General features: G+C 42.6%; 1 protein-coding gene across 1 annotated transcript in view; it reads left to right on the forward strand.

Annotated features, from left to right (window-relative positions):
* The first annotated feature begins 476 nt into the window (after positions 1-476).
* Positions 477-19,246, forward strand: part of KCNK13 (potassium two pore domain channel subfamily K member 13) — a 90,694-nt gene continuing 71,924 nt past the window's right edge. Inside the window, exon 1 of the mRNA XM_046647043.1 lies at positions 477-816. Within this exon, the coding sequence (XP_046502999.1) occupies positions 477-816 (340 nt within the window). The remainder of the gene's footprint in view (positions 817-19,246) is intronic.

Below are 19,246 nucleotides of genomic sequence, written 5' to 3' on the forward strand. Positions count from 1 at the left end.
CGGCTTACCCGCCAGCCTCCCAGGCCCCCAGACCTTGGCTTCGGGGGAAATTCAAGCCCGCCGCAGTTCGCCCCGAAGACGCGCCACGCCCCCCTCCCCAATCTGAGCGGGGCCGGTGCCAGGGTGGAAAGAGCGCGCGCATCCTCGTGCCAAGCAGAAGCTGACTCCGCGCCGGGCTCCTCGCACCGTCAGCGTTTAGGAGAACACCTAGGCGGGCGGGGACCGCAGTGTAAAAGCAGATTTGAAACCAGGAATCAAGGCGGACGTGGAGAACTGGCGCCGCTGGAGCGCTCGGGGCGGCGGCCGCGGGAGCCGCGCAGCCTGGGGGAGCGCCCGGCGGTCATGGGCGAGGCGGCCAGCGGGCGTCCGGGGACGGGCTGAGCATCCCGCCGAGCTCCGACCTCCTGGGCGGTTTGGGCGAGAGTCAGCCCGCGCTCACGGCCGTCCGGCGCGGGGCTGCCCCCGGGGTACCGGCCATGGCTGGTCGGGGATGCGGCTGCAGCTGCGGCCCAGGCCACCTGAACGAGGACAACGCGCGCTTCCTGCTGCTCGCCGCGCTCATCGTGCTCTACCTGCTGGGCGGCGCCGCCGTCTTCTCCGCGCTGGAGCTGGGGCACGAGCGCCAGGCCAAGCAGCGCTGGGAGGAGCGCCTGGCCAACTTCAGCCGCCGCCACAACCTGAGCCGCGACGAGCTGCGCGGCTTCCTCCGCCACTACGAGGAGGCCACCGAGGCCGGCATCCGCGTGGACAACGCCCGCCCGCGCTGGGACTTCACCGGCGCCTTCTACTTCGTGGGCACCGTCGTGTCCACCATAGGTAAGTGGGATGGGCGGAGGGCGGCCGGATTCACTGGCCTTTCCCCTGCTGGGTGCTTCTCAACCTTGCATCTATTTACCCCTCCGCTCAGCCCGGCTGCAGAGATGTGAGTTGTTACCTGATCAACAGGTGGTTTTGCCTCCCTGCCTCTCTAAATGTGGTCCACCGACCAGCTGCCTCGGCGTCACCTGGAAGCTGCTTATAAATGCAGCCTCAGCCCCTCCCCCAGATCTTCTGAGTCAGCATCTGCACGCCGTCAAAGTCCCCAGGGGCTTTGAATAAGCCTTAATTGAAGATGCTCTGCTCTGGGAGATTTTCAGTCTAGTTAAGGAGACAGAGCTTGAGTTCACGGAACTTCAGGGAGAAGGCTTACAAATCAGGACAGGAATCTGTAAACATTTATTGCATTAGTACCATGCACAAGGCACTGGTCAGGGGGAGGCACGAACTTGAAAAGACTGTGCCCATGAATTCAAATTTACAGAGACAAAATCAGATTCAATACCAGATTGGAAGTAAGGAGGCAAAAGTGCTGATGAGGATGGAACTGCTTCCTACCAGCATGAAGGGGGGTGGCAGGAAGAAGTGATCTTTGGGCTGAACCAGTTAGTGTCAGGGAGGATTTGGGTTAGAAGACTGAGTGCTTGCACTCTGGAGGAGAGAATTGCTTTCAGGGGCCCCATGAGCTGCCTGATCTGTATGGAGTGGTGGAAAGAAGACTAGGAAAGTTTCCTGGCCAGTGGGATGGAGGGGGACCTTTACAGTTAGACTAAGGAGCTAGAACTTATCTAGAGGCAATTGGGAGCCATTGAGAGTTTTTGAGCAGGAGTGTGGCATGGCTATGGTCGGTTATGCCTTTATTCCCAGCAGAAGGAAAAAGTTGGGAGTCTTTGCACCATATCCCTTAAGGGTGTTCACTCTTGAAGGGGGTTGGGGAAGATGCTGTAGAAATTTTGAGGTAAGCAGAGAACTGGAGCAGAGGAAGGAGGAGCTTTGAAAGGCTACGCAGAAAGGGAGTGGCTACCAGGTGCCAGAGTGCCAGGAACAGCAACAGGGCTCACAGTGACAAAGGGCACAGGGTGCAGGTGGTCTGTAACTATGGCCCCTGTGCTCGCTGGGAGAGCTTGTCAGTGAGGCAGGGCGACAAGGCAAACTGCCTTGAAGCTCCCACGCATGATTGTCTTAGGTAGACATTCTGCCAGGAGAAGGAGCACAAAGCGTAACAGAGATCAGCCTCGGGCCTGATCAGTCAAGAACGACTTCCCCAGCTTAGTCTAGAAGCCAGGGCTTTAGTTGGTGCGTAGGAGGCAAGGCAGAGAGGACTCGCATGATTAGGGACGCTCGGGCTGTATCGGAAGGGCTTTGTGCTAAACAGCCCGGCTCTCAGCCCCCACCCCTTTCCATCCCAGGCGGCTCTGCCCATCCGAGGCCCATTATAACACCACGGTAACTGGGAATCTGGCAAGAAAAACTCTCACAGCATTCTCCACGTTGACCAGAATGTGGGGCCCTGAAGAGGATGCAGGAGTAACACCCTGCATGGTTCTCTCCCCAGCCCACACTCTCCACTGGACTCTTAGCAGAACTCCCAAAGTGCCCCATCGTGTCACCTCCCATGTCTCAAAAGACGAGTCCAGCATTTCTCAGTAGGGAGGACATGGGGCAAACAAACTGATTGGGAAGTGTTCCTGTGAAACTTATCTTGAATCTGCTGTGTTTGCATAGAAAGTGCAGGGTTTTTATTTAGGTTGAGTATTTATATGGGGTTGTTTTGGTGGCAGATTGGGGGGCTAAATCCCCCTCCCACAAGCCACCCTTGGTATTCTCCATGGACATGGAAGTAGGAAGGAGCAGAGTGTGTGTATAGACTGGTGATCATCGATGCCATAGGAACTGAGAATGTCATGGATGGGTGGGCGTGTGAGAACACAGGCTTTTGAGGTGCAAATATAATAATGTAGCCGGTGGAATAGAAGGAAACCAGAACTGAGTCTGCAGTTGGAGCTGTTGGTCCTGGCTCTGGAACTTGGGCATGTTTCTTAAGCTTTCTGAGCCCCATCCTTCTCATCTGAGATGTCTACACAGTGCCCACCTTGGTATCGGGCACATCATAGCTATTCAGTGAATATTAGTTCTGTCTCCTGCCCACTTCCTTCCCCTAAGCCTGTCCTTCTTGCAGGGTTCTTGTGAGGGATGATGACCTCATGTAAATGAATGTTCCTTAAAAAATACAAAGCATTATGTAAGTATGGGCTTACTTTTACTTTTTCATTTCTAACATTTCCTTTTAAATTGTTCCATTAATTGCTATTGCAGTAACGGCACCTGCTACCCTTTATTAGGGTACATGTTAGGCACGTACTGTGATTAATATGTGAATATGTGATGCAGCTAATTGCTCTATGGCATTCACACTTAATTTCAGTTGACACAACTCCATGAGGAAGGTTCGATTATCCCCATTGTATAGATGAGGAAATTGAAGCTTCATGTTCTTTGTAAAAATAAAATATAAAGAAGAAAAAAGTTAAACTATCTGTAATGATATTACCCCATGTTAGTCATGTTAACATTTTGGTGCATTTCTTTCTGTTCTTTTTTCCCTCTGCATACACATACGTGTGTAAGTAATTTTTAAAATTGGGATCATATTCTATAAACCATTGACATCTTGTATTTAAATCGTAACATTACATGACGGTGTTTTTTCTTCTAAAAATTAGTTCCACTATGCTTTATTCTGCAAAGACTTTGAGGTAACAGACAACAAAAAAAGCATACGGTAAAATAATCATAAAGTGTAAACAAAACTTCAGAACTGGGGAAAGGAAGAACAGAAATATGGGAAGCAAATGGGTCTAGGAAACTGCTAGAAGCAGACTTTGAGCCAAGAATTTGAGTGCAAGTTTACTGGCAAGTGCAAGGGATATAGGCAGGTGAAGGGGGAAGTGATACAAGAAAAGGAAATAAGTCAGTATGGGGTGTGCTATTAGGCAGAAACCACAGTGGGCAAGTGGTACTTAATGCCAAGTGGAAGCTTGAAAACAATGCAAAGCTCATGACCCAGGATTATCCCAGGCAAGGGAGCTTGGGTATTTATACACCCACACCTGTCAGTAATTGGTTAAAAGCTGCTTGAAGGGCAGGGGAAGCTCAAGGATATAATTCCCAGATACTTCTGGCCTGATTTTTCATGGACAGCCCAAGGGTCGCCCTCTGACAAAGATATAGGCATTGGCCATTTGAAGTTAGGCTGGTGTGCCCTGAAATGGTAAAAGGGATCTCATGGGGTGTAGATAGGGCATCAACAATGACTATTCAAGGTTTTGATTTGACTGCAAGCTCCATGGCAGAGTCACTACCTGTACTGGAATTCTTATGATCAGGAGAAAGGAAGCATAAACCTTTTCCCAGTACCTCATCCTCAAAAATATTTTCCACTTCGGATTTTATGTAGGAGCCACTGCATAGGACAGTGGATGATGTTGACAAACACCATTTTCCTGGAAAACGCAATTGAAGATTTCATGCAACTGTTGTCTCATTGAGACCTTTGATTTAAAAGTCAGAGCAGACTGGAAAACAGTTTGGCTGTTTCTCAAAAGGTTAAACATAGAACTACCACATGACCCAGCAATTCTACTCCTAGGGTATGTATTCAAAAGAACTGAAAGCAGAGACTGAAACAGGTATTTGTACACCAATGTTCATTGCAGCCTCATTCACAATAGCCAAAAGGTGGAAACAACCCAAGTGTCCATCAACAGATGAGTGGATAAACAAAACGTGGTACACACAAGCAATGGAATACTATTCAGCCATAAAAAGGAATGAAATTTTGATGTATACTACAACATGGATGGACCTTGAAAACATTATACTTAATGAAATAAGCCAGACACAGAAGGACAAATATTACATAATTCCACTTATATGAGGTACCTAGAATAGTCAAATTCCATAGGGCTGGAAAGTAGAATAGAGGCTATCGGGGCTGGGAGAAGAAAGAAGGAAGAGGTATTGTTTAATGAGTATGGAGTTTTTGTTGAGGATGATAAAGTTTTGGATGTAGATAGTGGTGATGGTTATACAACATTGTGAATACGTTTAAAACAACTGAATTGTACAATTATGAATGGTTAAAATGATAAATATGTGTATTTTACCACAATTTATAAAGAGCAGAATGTTAAAACACAATGCAGGGATGTTGATTTGAAATGCTCAGAGAAGTAGATTGACAGTATATCCTGTAAATAATCTTCTGTAAATATCTTTTCTCTGAAATAGGCTTTTGCTAAGAATGTGTTTCTATGTTTGCCTGTGTGTTTACAATTCAGCTTCTGCCCAAAGAGGATTTGAGGTTATTTGTGTATGATACGGTCAGGCTAGGCTTAGGGTATGCCGTGGCAACAGGCTCCCCCAAATCTCAGCAGCTTAACACAACAAGAGTTTACTTCTTACATCCACAAAGCCCACGGTGCGCATGGTGACTCCCCAGGGCAGCCGTCTCCTGTGTTGGCTCAGTGTTCCAGGCTTCTTTTATCTTGTGTCTCCTCTTCATCAGCATGCATTCCGGGACTGCCCAGGAAGGGCAGGAAAAGGCTGAAGACTGGAGCACCAGCAATTAAATGACCACCACCTGGAAGTGACACAAGTCACCTCCACGCACATTTCATTGGTCAAATGAAGTCACATGGCCTCACTCAACTTCAACGACTTTGGGAAACACACTTCTCCCAGGAGTCCAGAATTGGATAAGACTCGATTTTGGTGAACAGCACGGATGTCCTCCACACATGCATACATCCAGTGCACTAGAAATGGATACTAGTGGATTTAAAACACTGGGGAGATGAGAAAACATGAGTAGGATAGGACAATTAAGCCACAGATTGTTAATACACAGAGATACATGTCTAGTGGACTTGCATAATTGCCAAAAGCGAGCCCCAAATTTGGCTCTGAGTTTTTCAGTTGTCAAAATTAAGAGGCAAAGACAACCGTGAAAAGGTTCGCCTTATCCAGGCTGGCTGCTTGGAAGACACCAGCCTTTACAGACGTGAATAAAAATTTCTCTTACAGATTGGCATGAAAGGGACACGATAATGTGGTGAGTGATCTTCTCCCCAGCATCTGGGTCATAAATCTGAGAGAGAACCGTGTGCTTCTGCGTGGCGTAGCATCCCTCAGTGCAAGGTGCAGTTCAGTGAAAGCCCCTCTGCCAAAGTCCAAAGCCACACAGGGCGAGCAGATAGCTTCCGCTGGTCTCATCCACATTTAGGATTCTCTGCTGGCGGTGTGTCCGTAAGAACTTACCGGAGGGGCGTGTGGTGCTTGGTCCCCTCTTTCAGAGCTCCTGTTGCAGTGGATCTGCATTTTAAGAAACCTGCCCAGATGGCTCTGATGTAGGCAATACAGGGAGCATGCTTGAGGCAAGTGTGATAGGAGTTGGTATAGGGTTGAAAATTGAGACCACTTACCAGGATCCTCACTGTTCAAAGAGTGGTCCATGAATCAGCATGATTTAGTAGCTTGTTAGAAATGCAGAGTCTCAGGCCAACCCCAGACCAACTGAATCAGGATCTGCTCTTTAACAAAACACCCAGGTGAGTCATAGGCACATTAAAGTTTGGGAAATCTGGAGTCTAGAAAGCCAGTGTGTTGTGATGTTGCTGACGAAGGCAAGCCCACCCTGAGCTTTAGAACATAGACAAACCAGTGACCAGGCTGGAATGGCGAGAAGGCAAGATGTGCTCATCTGTTGCCTTGGCGGACCTCCTCACCAGCTGATAGTTAAGTATGTGAGGAGCAAGTTAACCGAGAGCAGCATTATCCAGATGCAAGGACGCAACAGGCTCAGGCTGAGAAAGGGACCCTTGCTTGTGCGGATCTGAGAAGCTCAGATGCAGAGATGCCGAGCCCCACCTCGGTGAAAATAGGTGACCAGATTTTCAACAACAGTTTCATTCATTTTAATTAAACAGAAATAATTATACTGGCTCCCCTTGTTGGCCCAGGGTGTGGCTGGTGATTAGCACTTGCATAGCGGTGTTCTACAAGGCTCTCGTGGGGTTCAGGAGCTGAGCTGACAGGTATGTGATTTGGTGTGGTCAATGTGCAAATCTATGTGGCGATGAACTGAATATTGTTTTCAGAATCTGTTTTCTCCTACATGGGAACAAAGTGGAGGAAAGAGCTTTTGAAATCAAATTATATCCTGTTCAAACAACACAATATTGGGAATCACCATTTCACCATATAAATCTATATAAACTGGCATCACAAAGGTGATGAACAAGCCTTCAGAAAGAATTAACACATCCCATGAATACATTAATGGATGTGCCATATTAGTGGATGTCCTAGGTGTGTCAAGATTTAAATCACATTGAATGGGTACTTTATATTTTACAAAGCATTTGTGCACAAACCCTGTGAGGTGGGCAGAGAAGTTATTGTTGATTCCATTTTGCATATAAGGAAACTGAGGTACAGAGAGCATAAATATCTTATTTAGGACCACAGAGCTATAATGTGGCAAAGTCAGGATTAGAACCAGGTTTTGTTTACTGTCTGATGGTAAAAGAAATACATATTCATTTGAGAAGACTGGAAATATATGGGGAAAGTATAAAAAAGAAAGTAGAAATCACCCACAATTCCACTATCCAACAAGAATCACTGTTAATAGTTTGGTTTATCATGCTATGTTGAACCTAAAGTGCCATTTTATTGAATCCAAGATGAATTATTATTTTATGTACCATTAGGAAAGAAAAGAATGCTGCCAATTAAATTCAGACACGCTAGCAATTGCAAGATCTTCCCAATTTCAGAGATATTAAAATGCTGGGAAAAGGTACATCTTAAAATCACTGAAATATATTTTGTATCAGATGGTCTCCCACTATAGCGTGAGCATTTTGTAATTAGGTACAAATGAATCTCATTATAATTAGAATTTCTTTGATTTATACTAAAGTTGATGAATTTAAAGTATTTATTAAAAATATGTATAGTTCATCTTCTCTGAATCAACTAGCTAATCCTTCCCCGGTTTTTCTATCAGGAGCAGGAGGATGTTGCGTTAATTATTGTATACCTGTGCTTTAGATTGTAAGGATTTTATCCCTTCATCGTATTTGTGTCATACTTTCCATCCATTTTTGTTTTTGTTCCATGTTTGTTATTTAGATATAGAAATCTTTTTAATTTCTGTGCGGTTTCATGTTTCAGTCTTTCCTTGTGGTTTCTTCCATTGTCTTTGTGCTCAGAAAGTATCTTCCCATCCAGATCTCTAAGAACGCAAGTTGTTCAGTATTTTGCCAGCTTTTAGTCATAGCCATAGTTTTTAAAGCACTTTAACATTATTGTTTCACGTGAACAATGATGGGTGGATTTTAAGATTATAGCTGAGGAGCAATGCCTGGTGATGGGAAAATAGGGAGCAGGAAGAGTGGCTGGTAGGAATTTGCATTCTCTCGAGGCCGGGGAAGAGAACCACCTGTCTTGGAATCTATCTTCTCAAATTTTGTGGGGAAACTCACAGACTATCCATTCTGCGAACCCTGGATTTGCTCGATTATTTGTTTCCTACTTGGAAAATTTCAGGATCTGGAAATCAGAGTTATATTGCAGGCCGTAGCTCTCACTCTCCACTCTCCAGCATTGCAGGACACATGTGTTAATCTCTGCCTGTTGCATTAAAAATTCTTGTTTATATTATGAAACATGATGATTTCCTCTTCTTTTGTCTTAAACTATGTCCTGTTCTCTCTTCCCCTGCATATCTTTTTCTATTAAGGAGAGATGGGTTTGGTATGAATGGAACCCACATCGTTCTTGGGTTCTTTGGGGGTTCTCAAGGTAGTATTCCATTCAAAAAAGCTTGGTCCATTAGCCCAAAGTAATAAAAAAATAAATTCCATTTTTGCTTGCATGTCTCTAAAGAATCTTAAGGAGTCTCTAATATATAATACAAAGGAAAGTTCCCTCTCTCTTCCGCTCCCAGTTTCTCATATCTCAAAGGAGCTCTGGGCCTTTTATCCCTGAAACCCTCCCCAAATTGTCTCCAATCATCAGCTTTCTCAGTCTTTCCATCCCTCCTGGTCCCCCCCTCGCCAATCTCTCTGTGCTATTATCACGATTGACTTAACCTCTCCACCTTCCTTTAGCTTTCTCTCATTCAGCCTCTCATGTGGATTCCCCATGCTTAAGGATAGCCCAGGGAGCTGACTCAGCCAGCAACAGTCCTTCCCCCTTAGAAGGAAGGAGAGAAGAGCAGGAGGTGACTATGATTACCAGTACATTAGTAACTTTATTCATGGGGAACACTCTCAGCGTGCAGAGGACATTACTGTGTTCAGACCCAGAGCACATGGTCCTGCTGAGGACAGTGGGGAAACGCACCTCCTTAGGAGGAATGTCCATCATTGCATTGCTCCCCCTTCACTCTCCAGCCTTCTGCCTCCTTCAGTTCGGTTTGTTTGAACTGCCAGACATCACACCACTTTTCTCAAATGCTGCATCTTTGGCACGCCCACTGCATCTTCCTTTGGCTAGAGAGCCATTGTTAGAAGCCTCCTTAAGTGTTCAGGGTTTATTGTGCCCATTCTCTGATCAACCCCCTGGTATCTCTTCTATTGATCACCTCTCCTTGGAAGGGAAACCCTGTGGTCAGTGGACCCAGGGGTCAGACTATTAATGAAAATGAGTATAGCTTGTCATGTGGGACATTAGGGAGTAGTGGGGCCTGTGCCCTGGAGAGAGCAGCCCCACCACAGGCATTCAGATTCTAATTGTAAAACACTGTCCAGGTCAGATAGCTCTGATGACGGCGTAACTCAAGAGTCTGAGACCCCAGTGAGAGCTTTGATCACCTGTGAGCTCTGGGCTTCATTCTCTTTGGGAGCAAGAAGTTCTTAACTGTTCTTTATCAGTAGCAGCATCTTGATTTTTTCAGTTCACTTAAGTACTTTTTCTGTAGGATACTTAGTGACCACAGAGGGTGAACCTAGCATATTGGCTGTTTCATTGTGCACCCACTAATTTCTATAAAGGAGCCGGGGGCAGTTATATTCTCTCAACTCTTCTGATTCTCATGTCTACACATAGGTGTTGTAATCCATAGTACATACTATTCTGGTTTTTTCTCTTTTACTTTATTTCCTGTACACTTTGTTGAGAATTTCATGTGTTCTTATAAATGTAGAATAGTTTATCTTCAAATTGTTGGATTTGGGGATTATGTGTGATTTTTTTTTTTACTTGTGTGTAATAAAATTTATGAAATTTATCGAGTGCTTTCCCTGTTTTGAACACAGCACACATCTTTACAGATGTTTAATTCTTATAACAACTCCATGAGAGTAGGTACTATTAATATTCTCATGTTCCAGACCAGCATCCTGAGGCCCAGAGAGCTTCCATGCGGTGTCTGAAGTCACCCAGCAGGCAGTAGCGTGGAGCCTCCCTTCAAAGCTTACACTTTCAACCGCCATTCCTTTGCCATTTCTTTCTTGGGGGTCCTTGTTGTAGGGAGAATTGCCAGCTAAAGACACCATGACCTCATTTTTCGGTTGTGGGGGTCCTTAGGTGACCTGGGATAATGTAAGAAGGCAGAGATGGTCCGGTTAGCAGAATCTCCGGAGACATTTGTGATGCTGTCATGTCTGTGATTCCATGGGTAAAGGGTTTGGTGCTGTTCTTCCCACCTCCCAGAAGTCCATGTAAACGGAGACTTATGCCTCCTGTTGCAGTATTTCACAGTCCTCTCAAATTTGCGGCCTTCCTTTCATCACCATCACAACTAATGTTCCTAGAATGTGCCTGCCCCAGGACTTTCATCTCCAGTTCGGACACATTTGATTCCAGAAGTCGCTTTCTGACTCTGCCTTGGGGCCCTTGGCGTGTTGGCACCAACGTTATCTGTGTCTTGGGTCTTCCCTTGTATTAAGCGTCTGATGACGATCACAAGGCATTGATCTTACAGATCAACCAGGGTAGTGGTTTTCAAACTGTGCTCCAAGTAGCCCATTGGATTCTCTGTGGTATCTTAAGGGCTGCCTTGAGGGCCAAGGGGGCCCCTCCAAGTTCTTATCTCTGTTATATATATTTATGTATTTCCAAAATATTTATCCTATTCTGCCACCTTTTATTTAGTATTAAATTTTTTAGTATGTCCAAATGATTTTTTTTGTTTTTTTTGGTGAGGAAGATTTCACCCTGAGCTTACATCCATTGCCAATCTTCCTTTTTTTTAGCCATATACAGTCATTTTGACTGGCAGGTTTTTTCTGTGGTTTTTTATAAATTCAAGTCCTCTCCATGGTTGAGATAAATATTCTCGTCCATTCTTTGTTTAGCTCTAACTCTTCTCAAATGTTATTCAAAAAGACTGTTTTTTAAATGGTTTTGTGTGGTTAGCTATGTAATTATGCTTTGATTTCTAAAATTATCACATAATGATTTGAGACTGTGCATTTTCCAGAATTCTCTTTTTTATTTGAGCATTTCTTTGGATCCTGGTGTCTGTATATATTTCAGCTGGATTTTCTCTTATGTTATAGAGTCTGGGAGCAGGAGAGAAGTTCATCCCCAACCACCCTCCAAACCTAGGAAACACACCCAAAATAACATTTTGGTTGTATGTTTGGGCGCATATAAATTCAGTGTTATTTATTTCATCACTTGCATTTGCATAACGTTTATTATTAATAAAACCTTTGTTTACTTCTTAAAGCTTTATTTATAGAAATATATTATTAAACTTAGATGTGATTAAATTCTTGTCTTACCAGATATTTGCTGCCTTCTAGACCATCTCTCTAGTTGTAACTTTTAGAAATTTTTTAAGTAAACCACTTGATATATTTAATATTTTTATTTTTTAACCGGTGTTAGACTTTTCTCTTTGTGGAGAAATTTGGCACACACAATGTTTGGTCTCATTCGTATTATCCTTTTTTGTTTTGTATTTCTCTTATTTTCTATTTTCTTTTCAACCTTCTACCTTCTATGACAGCGGATTAGGTATCGTTTTTGGCATTTCAAGTGTGATCAGAATGAAATCTTATCTAAATTTTCTTGGGATAAAACGCTATTTTTGCCACTATTTTTTATGTTTATTAATAAAATTGAGACTCTTTTCTCTGGGTGATGAGGAGTCTTTTTTTCTCTTTTGTGATCTTTAGCACTTCTCTTTGAGTGTCTTTCTCCATTCCAGTTCCATTCTTTCTTCTCCTGCCTGTGGGCCTTTAGAGTTTGGTTAATAATTTACTTAACGCCATTCTATTTTCTCAAGCCTTCTGTTCTCAAACAAAAAGTGAAGGCAAGACAGTTAAACTTCAAGAGAATTACTTTCCTATGTGGTCTGAAAATCACGCTCCATTTGTCACCTGTGTCTTCTGTGCTTTGTGCTTCGTGCTTCTCTTATTCCTAATTCTGCAACCACTTTTAGCAGCACTTCAGTCTCGAGCTTGTATTACTCCTTTCTGTTGCCTGTCCTGCTGTTTCTTTGTCTCTGTAACTCAAAAGGAAAAGAAAATGACAAATATATCAACTGCAAATTGCTTTGGGCTATGTGTAGCAGAAAACCCTATGATGTCAAAGTGCGTCTTTTAGACACTTTCTGTGTAAGTCCCGTGTCCCAGCACCTTCTGTCTTTCCACTCTGGCAGGCGGAAATGGTGGCTTATAAAATAACTCCAGGCATTGTGACTGCCACCAAGGCAGGAAGAAAGAGGGAAGAGAAGAGGCAAAATGCGTGTGCCAGCTGAGTCAGTCCCTTGAAAAGAACTTTCTTGGAAACCTCAACTTCCATTTATATCTCATTGGCCAGAACCATGTCAGATTGCCCTCCCCACCATCTGCATGGAAGCTCATCACTGCCATGAATACACTTAAGGCTCCTTCACTGGGGCAGAGAGAAGGACAAGGTTGTGTAGCAACAACATTGCATAGGCAACAAATGGTATGGCTCCTGAAAAAAATATTGTCTGGATGTCTTTCCTTCTGAGATTATTTTGGAAGAGACTATGAGCAGTTAACGTCTTGATCATAGCTTTTTCAATCCTGGGACTTACTCTTCAAGTGTTTTCTTAAAGATAGTTTCGACATTTCTTGCTTTTTTGTTTATCTTGGAACTCTTAGTATTCTCAAGTTGGATTTTCCTGTTTTTTAAAGACTACCAGGTACTTTTGCTTTGTTTTCATCTATTTGCTTAATTCCATATTTTGGATTTGATTCTCCGTTTATCGTCCAGCTCTCTAATTTTTTTCTCCCTTGTCTGATAACTCTCTGCTGACTTTAACAATGTTGTCAGCAGATATTTATTAAGGGCTTAATATGTGTCAGGCACTGGTCTAAATATGGGAAATTCCTTTTTGCTATTCCCCTGTGTCTTTCTTTGTCATCAAATGGTTCTTGATTTATAGTTCTTATCTCTCTTAAAGTAGATTTTCTTCATTCAGTCTTGCTCATTCGTGGGGTAAGTCACTCCCATTCCCAGCAGAATCTTTCTTTGGGACTTAAAATGTAAAAACTGAATTTCTCCTACATTTAGCACTTTCGTCACTATGGTCTGTTTTATTAATTCCGGCTGTCATATTTTCTGCTCCAGATGTTATATTTTTGGTATTTGGTGTGGAGGCATGCTATATATACTATTTGTCGACCTAGTATATTTTTAGATTTAGTTTCTTTTATTTAATAGCTTGTGACCCAACACCAACACCTGTAAAAAGAAATGCATAAAAGACATGCTTTGACTGCATAGGGATATATTTGTGTTTAGTACTCAGCAAAGGGTGAGTCCATTTCTTGGAATGATGGATGAAGACTGATTCTGGGAGCTGATAACATAAGGCAACAGCCACAACTCCTCCTTCAATTAATTAAGACAAATTTCCTGGAAGACATGGGATCTACGGGCTGTTTGGGAAGAGGTGATGACCTACTCATTCTCTCAACAGTCCTTTGAGTTAGAGAAAGTAAAGCTCAGAGAGAGTAACTTTCTCAAGTACACATAGCTGGTAAGGAAGGAAATACATCAGGAATTTTGTTTAGCTTCAAGTTAAAAAGACCCAAAAAGCAGTGGTTAAAGCACACAAGGGTTGACTGTGTCCTAGAAAGGAGATCTGCACCACCTGTAGGCAATTCAGGGCTGGTCTGGTGACTACACAGCATCAGCATGGAGTCAGGCCTCTTCAGCTCTGCAGTCCCTAGGGTGTTGCCCTGGTCCTCAGAGCTCAGCATGGCTGCTGGAGCTCTGGCCATCACATCTACTTTATAGGTAGTAGGATAGAGGAATGGGAGAGGAAGGGTGTGTCCTTTCCCTTTCAAGGAGATGTCGTAGGTCACTTTCTCTAAGAAACAGACTCTGGGCTAAGGATTTGGGAGAAAGCAATTTATCAAGAAAGTGCTCCCAGAAGAGACTAGTCGGGGAGTGAGGAAACTGAGGATGGGAAAAGGGAAGAAGCCAAGTAGGGGGTGATTTCGTGTTGCTCTGGAGCATAAATTGCACCTTGGAATTTGTCCCACCTTGAGGCAAATGAACTCAGTTCTTATACTCCCACACCAGTCCCTCATTGGCTCTTGGTCACAGGGACCTAAAATTCCCAGCCCGTGGCCGTCTACGTTCACAGGTGTAAGCTGTTAGCAGCAAAGCCTGCGGCACCTGGGGGATGGACACACACAGCTGGTCACGGGGTTTAAAGGGCTCTGGGTGGGGCTCAACGAGTGTCTACTAAAGGGGGCTTTCCAGACATTCAGATATTACTTCCCCTTATGTTTCATTGACCAGAACTCTGTCACAGGGTCATACCAGCTGCAGAAGTTCCTGGGAAACGAAGTTTTTATTCCCGACAGTGATGTGTCAGAGAACAATTACTAAGGAATAATGAGAAAAAGGGTGTCGGAGGTCTCTAGCAGTGCCTGCCACAGGACTGTGATCGATGAAAGTCACCAAGAGCCTACTCACAGGGTAGGGACTCCGCACAGTGGGGCTGGCGTGCTATCAGAGAGTGGGGAAGGACCCCATAGGAAAAAGTGGAATTTCAGGGAGAGTAAGCTGGCGGAAGTGTAGAAGCCCCCTGCGAGGCAAAATCGCCCTCCGCTGAGACCGTTTAGTTGGTTTTGTTAGTATCCTAAGAGGAAGGACAGGACCGAGAATCAGAAGAAGGGGGAGCGTCTGTGGTTCCCTTCTTCCCACAGCCTTTCAGCAGCGGGCGCTGTGAGGGACGCGATGCTGGGAGCTGGGACCGCAGAGACGAATGTCCGGGTTTCAGAGAATGAAAGTCCCTGTGATTTCCATTAATTGAGGAGTTCCGGGCCAAAGACACGCAAGATGTTGAGTATTTGCCCCTGTTCATGCGCCTCCCTACGCCTTTAGCTTGAATTGTTAACTGCAAGGTGGCCTTTTTTCTTTTCTTTTAAAAAATATTTTTTAAGCTTCTAAAGTAATGCATGCGCATTTGAATAAATTTTCAAATCACTCCAAAGTATTTAAAGTGAAAAAGTCTACCTTCACTTCCCCATCCTACTCCCCAGGGGTAACCACTGCCTTTTCACACTTACTGGTGGTTCTTTTTTTTTTTTTTCTTTTTTTTTGGTAACAGCTTTATTGAGCTATAACTCACATAAAAATTCACCTACTTAAAGTGTACAATTTAACAGTTTTTAGTATATTCACAGAGTTTTGCAACTATCATCACAATCAATTTTAGAACATTTCATCATCCCCGAAAGAAACCCCATACCCCATCCCCTCCAGCCCTAGGCAACCACTAATTTACCTCTGTCTCTAGAGATTTGCCTATTCTGGACATTTAATATAAATGGAATATACAATATGTATGGCCTTTTGCGCCTGGCTTCTTTCACTTAGCAGAATGTTTTCAAGTATCCATGTTATAATATATATCAATATTTCATTCCTTTTTATTGCCAAATAATATTCTACAGTCGTGTGCCACGTAATGACTTGTCAGTCATCAATGGACCACATATACGATGGTGGTCCCATAGGGTTGGTACCATATACATAGCCTATGTGTGTAGTCAGCTAAACCATCTAGGTTTGTGTAAGTACACTCAGTTGTGTTCACATAACAAGAAAATTGCCTAACAGAGCATTTCTCAAAACGTATCCCCTTTGTTGTGATGCATGACTATTGTATGGATGTACCACATTTTATCTATTAGTTGATCAGTTGATGGATGTTTGGGTTGTTTTCACTATTTTTAGTGAAACTAAAATTTTTTTTTTTAGCTATTATGAATAATGCTGTATGATGTTGAATAAATGTACAAGTTTTTGTGTGGACATTTTTGTTTATCTTGCATATATACCTAGGTTTGGAAGTGCTGGGTTGTATAGAAACTCTGTTCTTAACCTTTGGATGAACTGCCAGACTATTTCCCAAAGTGGCTGTGCCATTTTACATTCTCACCAACAGTATATGAAGGTTCAAATTTCTTTATATCCTCGACAGTGCTTTTATTATCTGTCTTCTTTATTATATCTGTTGTAGTGGATGTGAAGTGAAGCTTATTGGGGTTTTGATTTGCATTTCTCCAAGGACAAATGATGTTGATCATCTTTTCATGTGTTTATTGGCCACTTGTATACTTTCTTGAAAGAAATGTATTCAAATCCTTTGCCTATTTTTAATTGGGTTATTTGTCTTTTTATTATTGAGTTGCAAGTGTTCTGTATATATTTTAGATTCAAGTCCTGTATCACATATATGATTTGCAAATATTTTCCCCCATTCTGTGGGTTGTCTTTTCATTTTCTTCATGGTGTTCTTTGAAGCATGAAAGTTTTTAATTTTGATGAAGTCCAACTTATCTGCTTTTTCTTTTGTTGCTTATTCTTTCAGTGTCATATATAAGAAACCATTGCCTAATCCAAGGTCGTGAGGATTCAGACCTATTTTCTTCTAAGAGTTTTGTAGTTGTGCCCTTACATTGAAGTTGTTAATCCATTTTGAGTTAATTTTTCTATATGTTGGGAGATATGGGCCCAACTTAATTCTTCTGCATGTGGATATCCAGTTCTAGCACCATTTGTTGAAAAGACTGCTTTTCCCTCATTGAGTTGTTTTGGCACCCTTGTCAAATATCAGTTGACCCTAAAAGTAAGAGTTAATTTCTGAACTCTCACTTCTGTTCCATTGATCTATATGTCTATCTTTGTGCCAGTACCACACTGTCTTGATTACTTGAAATGACAAAATGTGAGTCCTTCAAGATTGTTCTTCTTTTTTCAAGATTGTTTTGGCTGTTATTGGTCCCATAAATTTCTATGTGAATTTTAAGATCAGCTTTGAGTTTCTACAGAGAAACTTTGTGTTGATTCTGTAGATCAATTTGGGGAATATCACCACTTTAAAAATATTAAGTGTTCCAATCCATGAACATAGGATACCTTTCCATTTATTTAGGTCCTTTAATTTCTTTAAACAATGTTCTGTAGTTTTCAAAGTATAAGTTTTGCGCATCTTTTGTTAAATTTATTCCTAAGTATTTTATTCTTTTCAGAGCTATTGTTGCCTATGGTTCTTATGTATCTTTCTGAGGTTGCCTAGGATATACCACAATGACATAGATATTCAGTAATTTAACTGTTCCTCCTATTGTAGGTGATGTAGGTTATTTCTAATTATTTGCTAGTACAACAGCTGCATAAAGCATGTTTTAAATTTTAATATTGAAACTTCTAATTGTAAATATAGGTACTGCCAAATTTTTGAGAACTTTAAAATTTAAATATTCTCTTAACTGATTTGCAAGAATCTTGTTATTCTCACAGCTAACATGTACTATATTCTTCGTCCTCCTTGTCACTATACTAAATGCTTTAGATACATTGTCGTTCATCCTTTGAGGTAGGACTATTATTTTCCTCATTCTATGGGTGAAAAAACTGAAGCACAGAGGGATGAATAGCTTGCCCAAAGACACACAGCTAGAAAGTAGTGGAACTTTGATTCAAACTTTGTTCAGCCATGATTTACATTTTGGAAAGGAAGTTAGCCTCTGAGAGAGTAAACATTCTAGTGAAAACTGAAATAAATCTATGGCCCTCGTTCTGTATTTATTTTTGTCATCAATGAATTTGTATTTCACGGTACTGATGAATATTTTTTGCAAGCTGTTGTTCTGAAGCAACTGGACTGCCAGGCTGTATAACAGAGAAGACATCTGTAATAAAGAAGGGCATCAGTCCACGTGGAGTTGTGTGAAAATTGACTTGAAACACTCTCGTTGCTCAATCACTGAGCTTCATCTCATCTTCTCCTGATGATTCAGAAGACGTTTCACGGTGTTGCAGGGTCTTGAGGGTCACCGTTGGGAACATAAATTACCACACTCCTTCAGAGCAGTCGGGAAGACACAAGCATTAAGAAATGTCCTACTTTAGAGTGCTCTTTTTATGGGGTCGTAAACTGGGTTCGGAGCTGCCTCCCATTTCCTTATCTGTGCGTCCTCAGCCAGCCATGATGTCTCTCTGACACTTAGCCCACCACCTCCCTTGTGGTTGCAGTGTCACATGTGCTCTTTGTTGTAAATACTGACTTTGGAATGTATAATACATCTTCAAGGTTATTTAATCCTACTTCTTGTTTAATATTTAAATTAAAAGTTTCAACTTTGGCTGAAGACCACATGCTTTATTTGGCCTGCCGATGATGATATGCTGGTAAATACTTAGCAGCCAGCTTAAAAAAAAAACAAACCAAAAAAACCCTGATTTGTAGCATTTGCCTGTTTCTGTTGTGTAAATATTCCCACAATGGCTGGTGTCAGGCTATGAACATGAAGTCACCGAAGGCAGGAGACAGAGGAGAGAAAAGACGTGCATAATGGGCTCTTGTGAGCCTCTATCAGCCAGCTCCAGGATGCTCCCATGGGCCACAGAGTGCTTTAGAAAATTCAAATTCATTGTCAACTTTTAAAAATTAGACTTCCCAGTCAAAACCTAGATTTCTGATTTCTCTTGGAAAAAATGGAAAATCTGGCAATGCCAGGCCCACATTCCTACATGCCAACCACTCGCTGAAGAAGAGCTATGGATGTTCCTTTGGGGAGCCTACTGGTCCCACCCTACCTAGGCTGAGTGTTACCTGCTATTCATCCTTATGTTTGACTTCTGTCCCCTGGCTTAACTGTTGGGGTTCCTCCCATCTCTTTGAGATATAAGAACCAAGTGATGTGGTTTTTTATCAAAAAATCAAGAAACAGTTGGGTCTCATATGATACCAATATTTTGACATTGCTTCCATGTTGATCATGGGGTAGTCAAGTTTCTCCTGATGGGACGCATGAAGATTTTATTCCATTCTTGTTGATTTCCCTCTGGTTGTCCCAAATCAGTAAACAAAAGAGCTTTTCTCCTTAGGCTATTTAATAAATGAGAATTGAAC

This window comes from Equus quagga, chromosome 20, assembly GCF_021613505.1.
Source record: "Equus quagga isolate Etosha38 chromosome 20, UCLA_HA_Equagga_1.0, whole genome shotgun sequence".
NCBI lineage: Eukaryota > Metazoa > Chordata > Mammalia > Perissodactyla > Equidae > Equus > Equus quagga.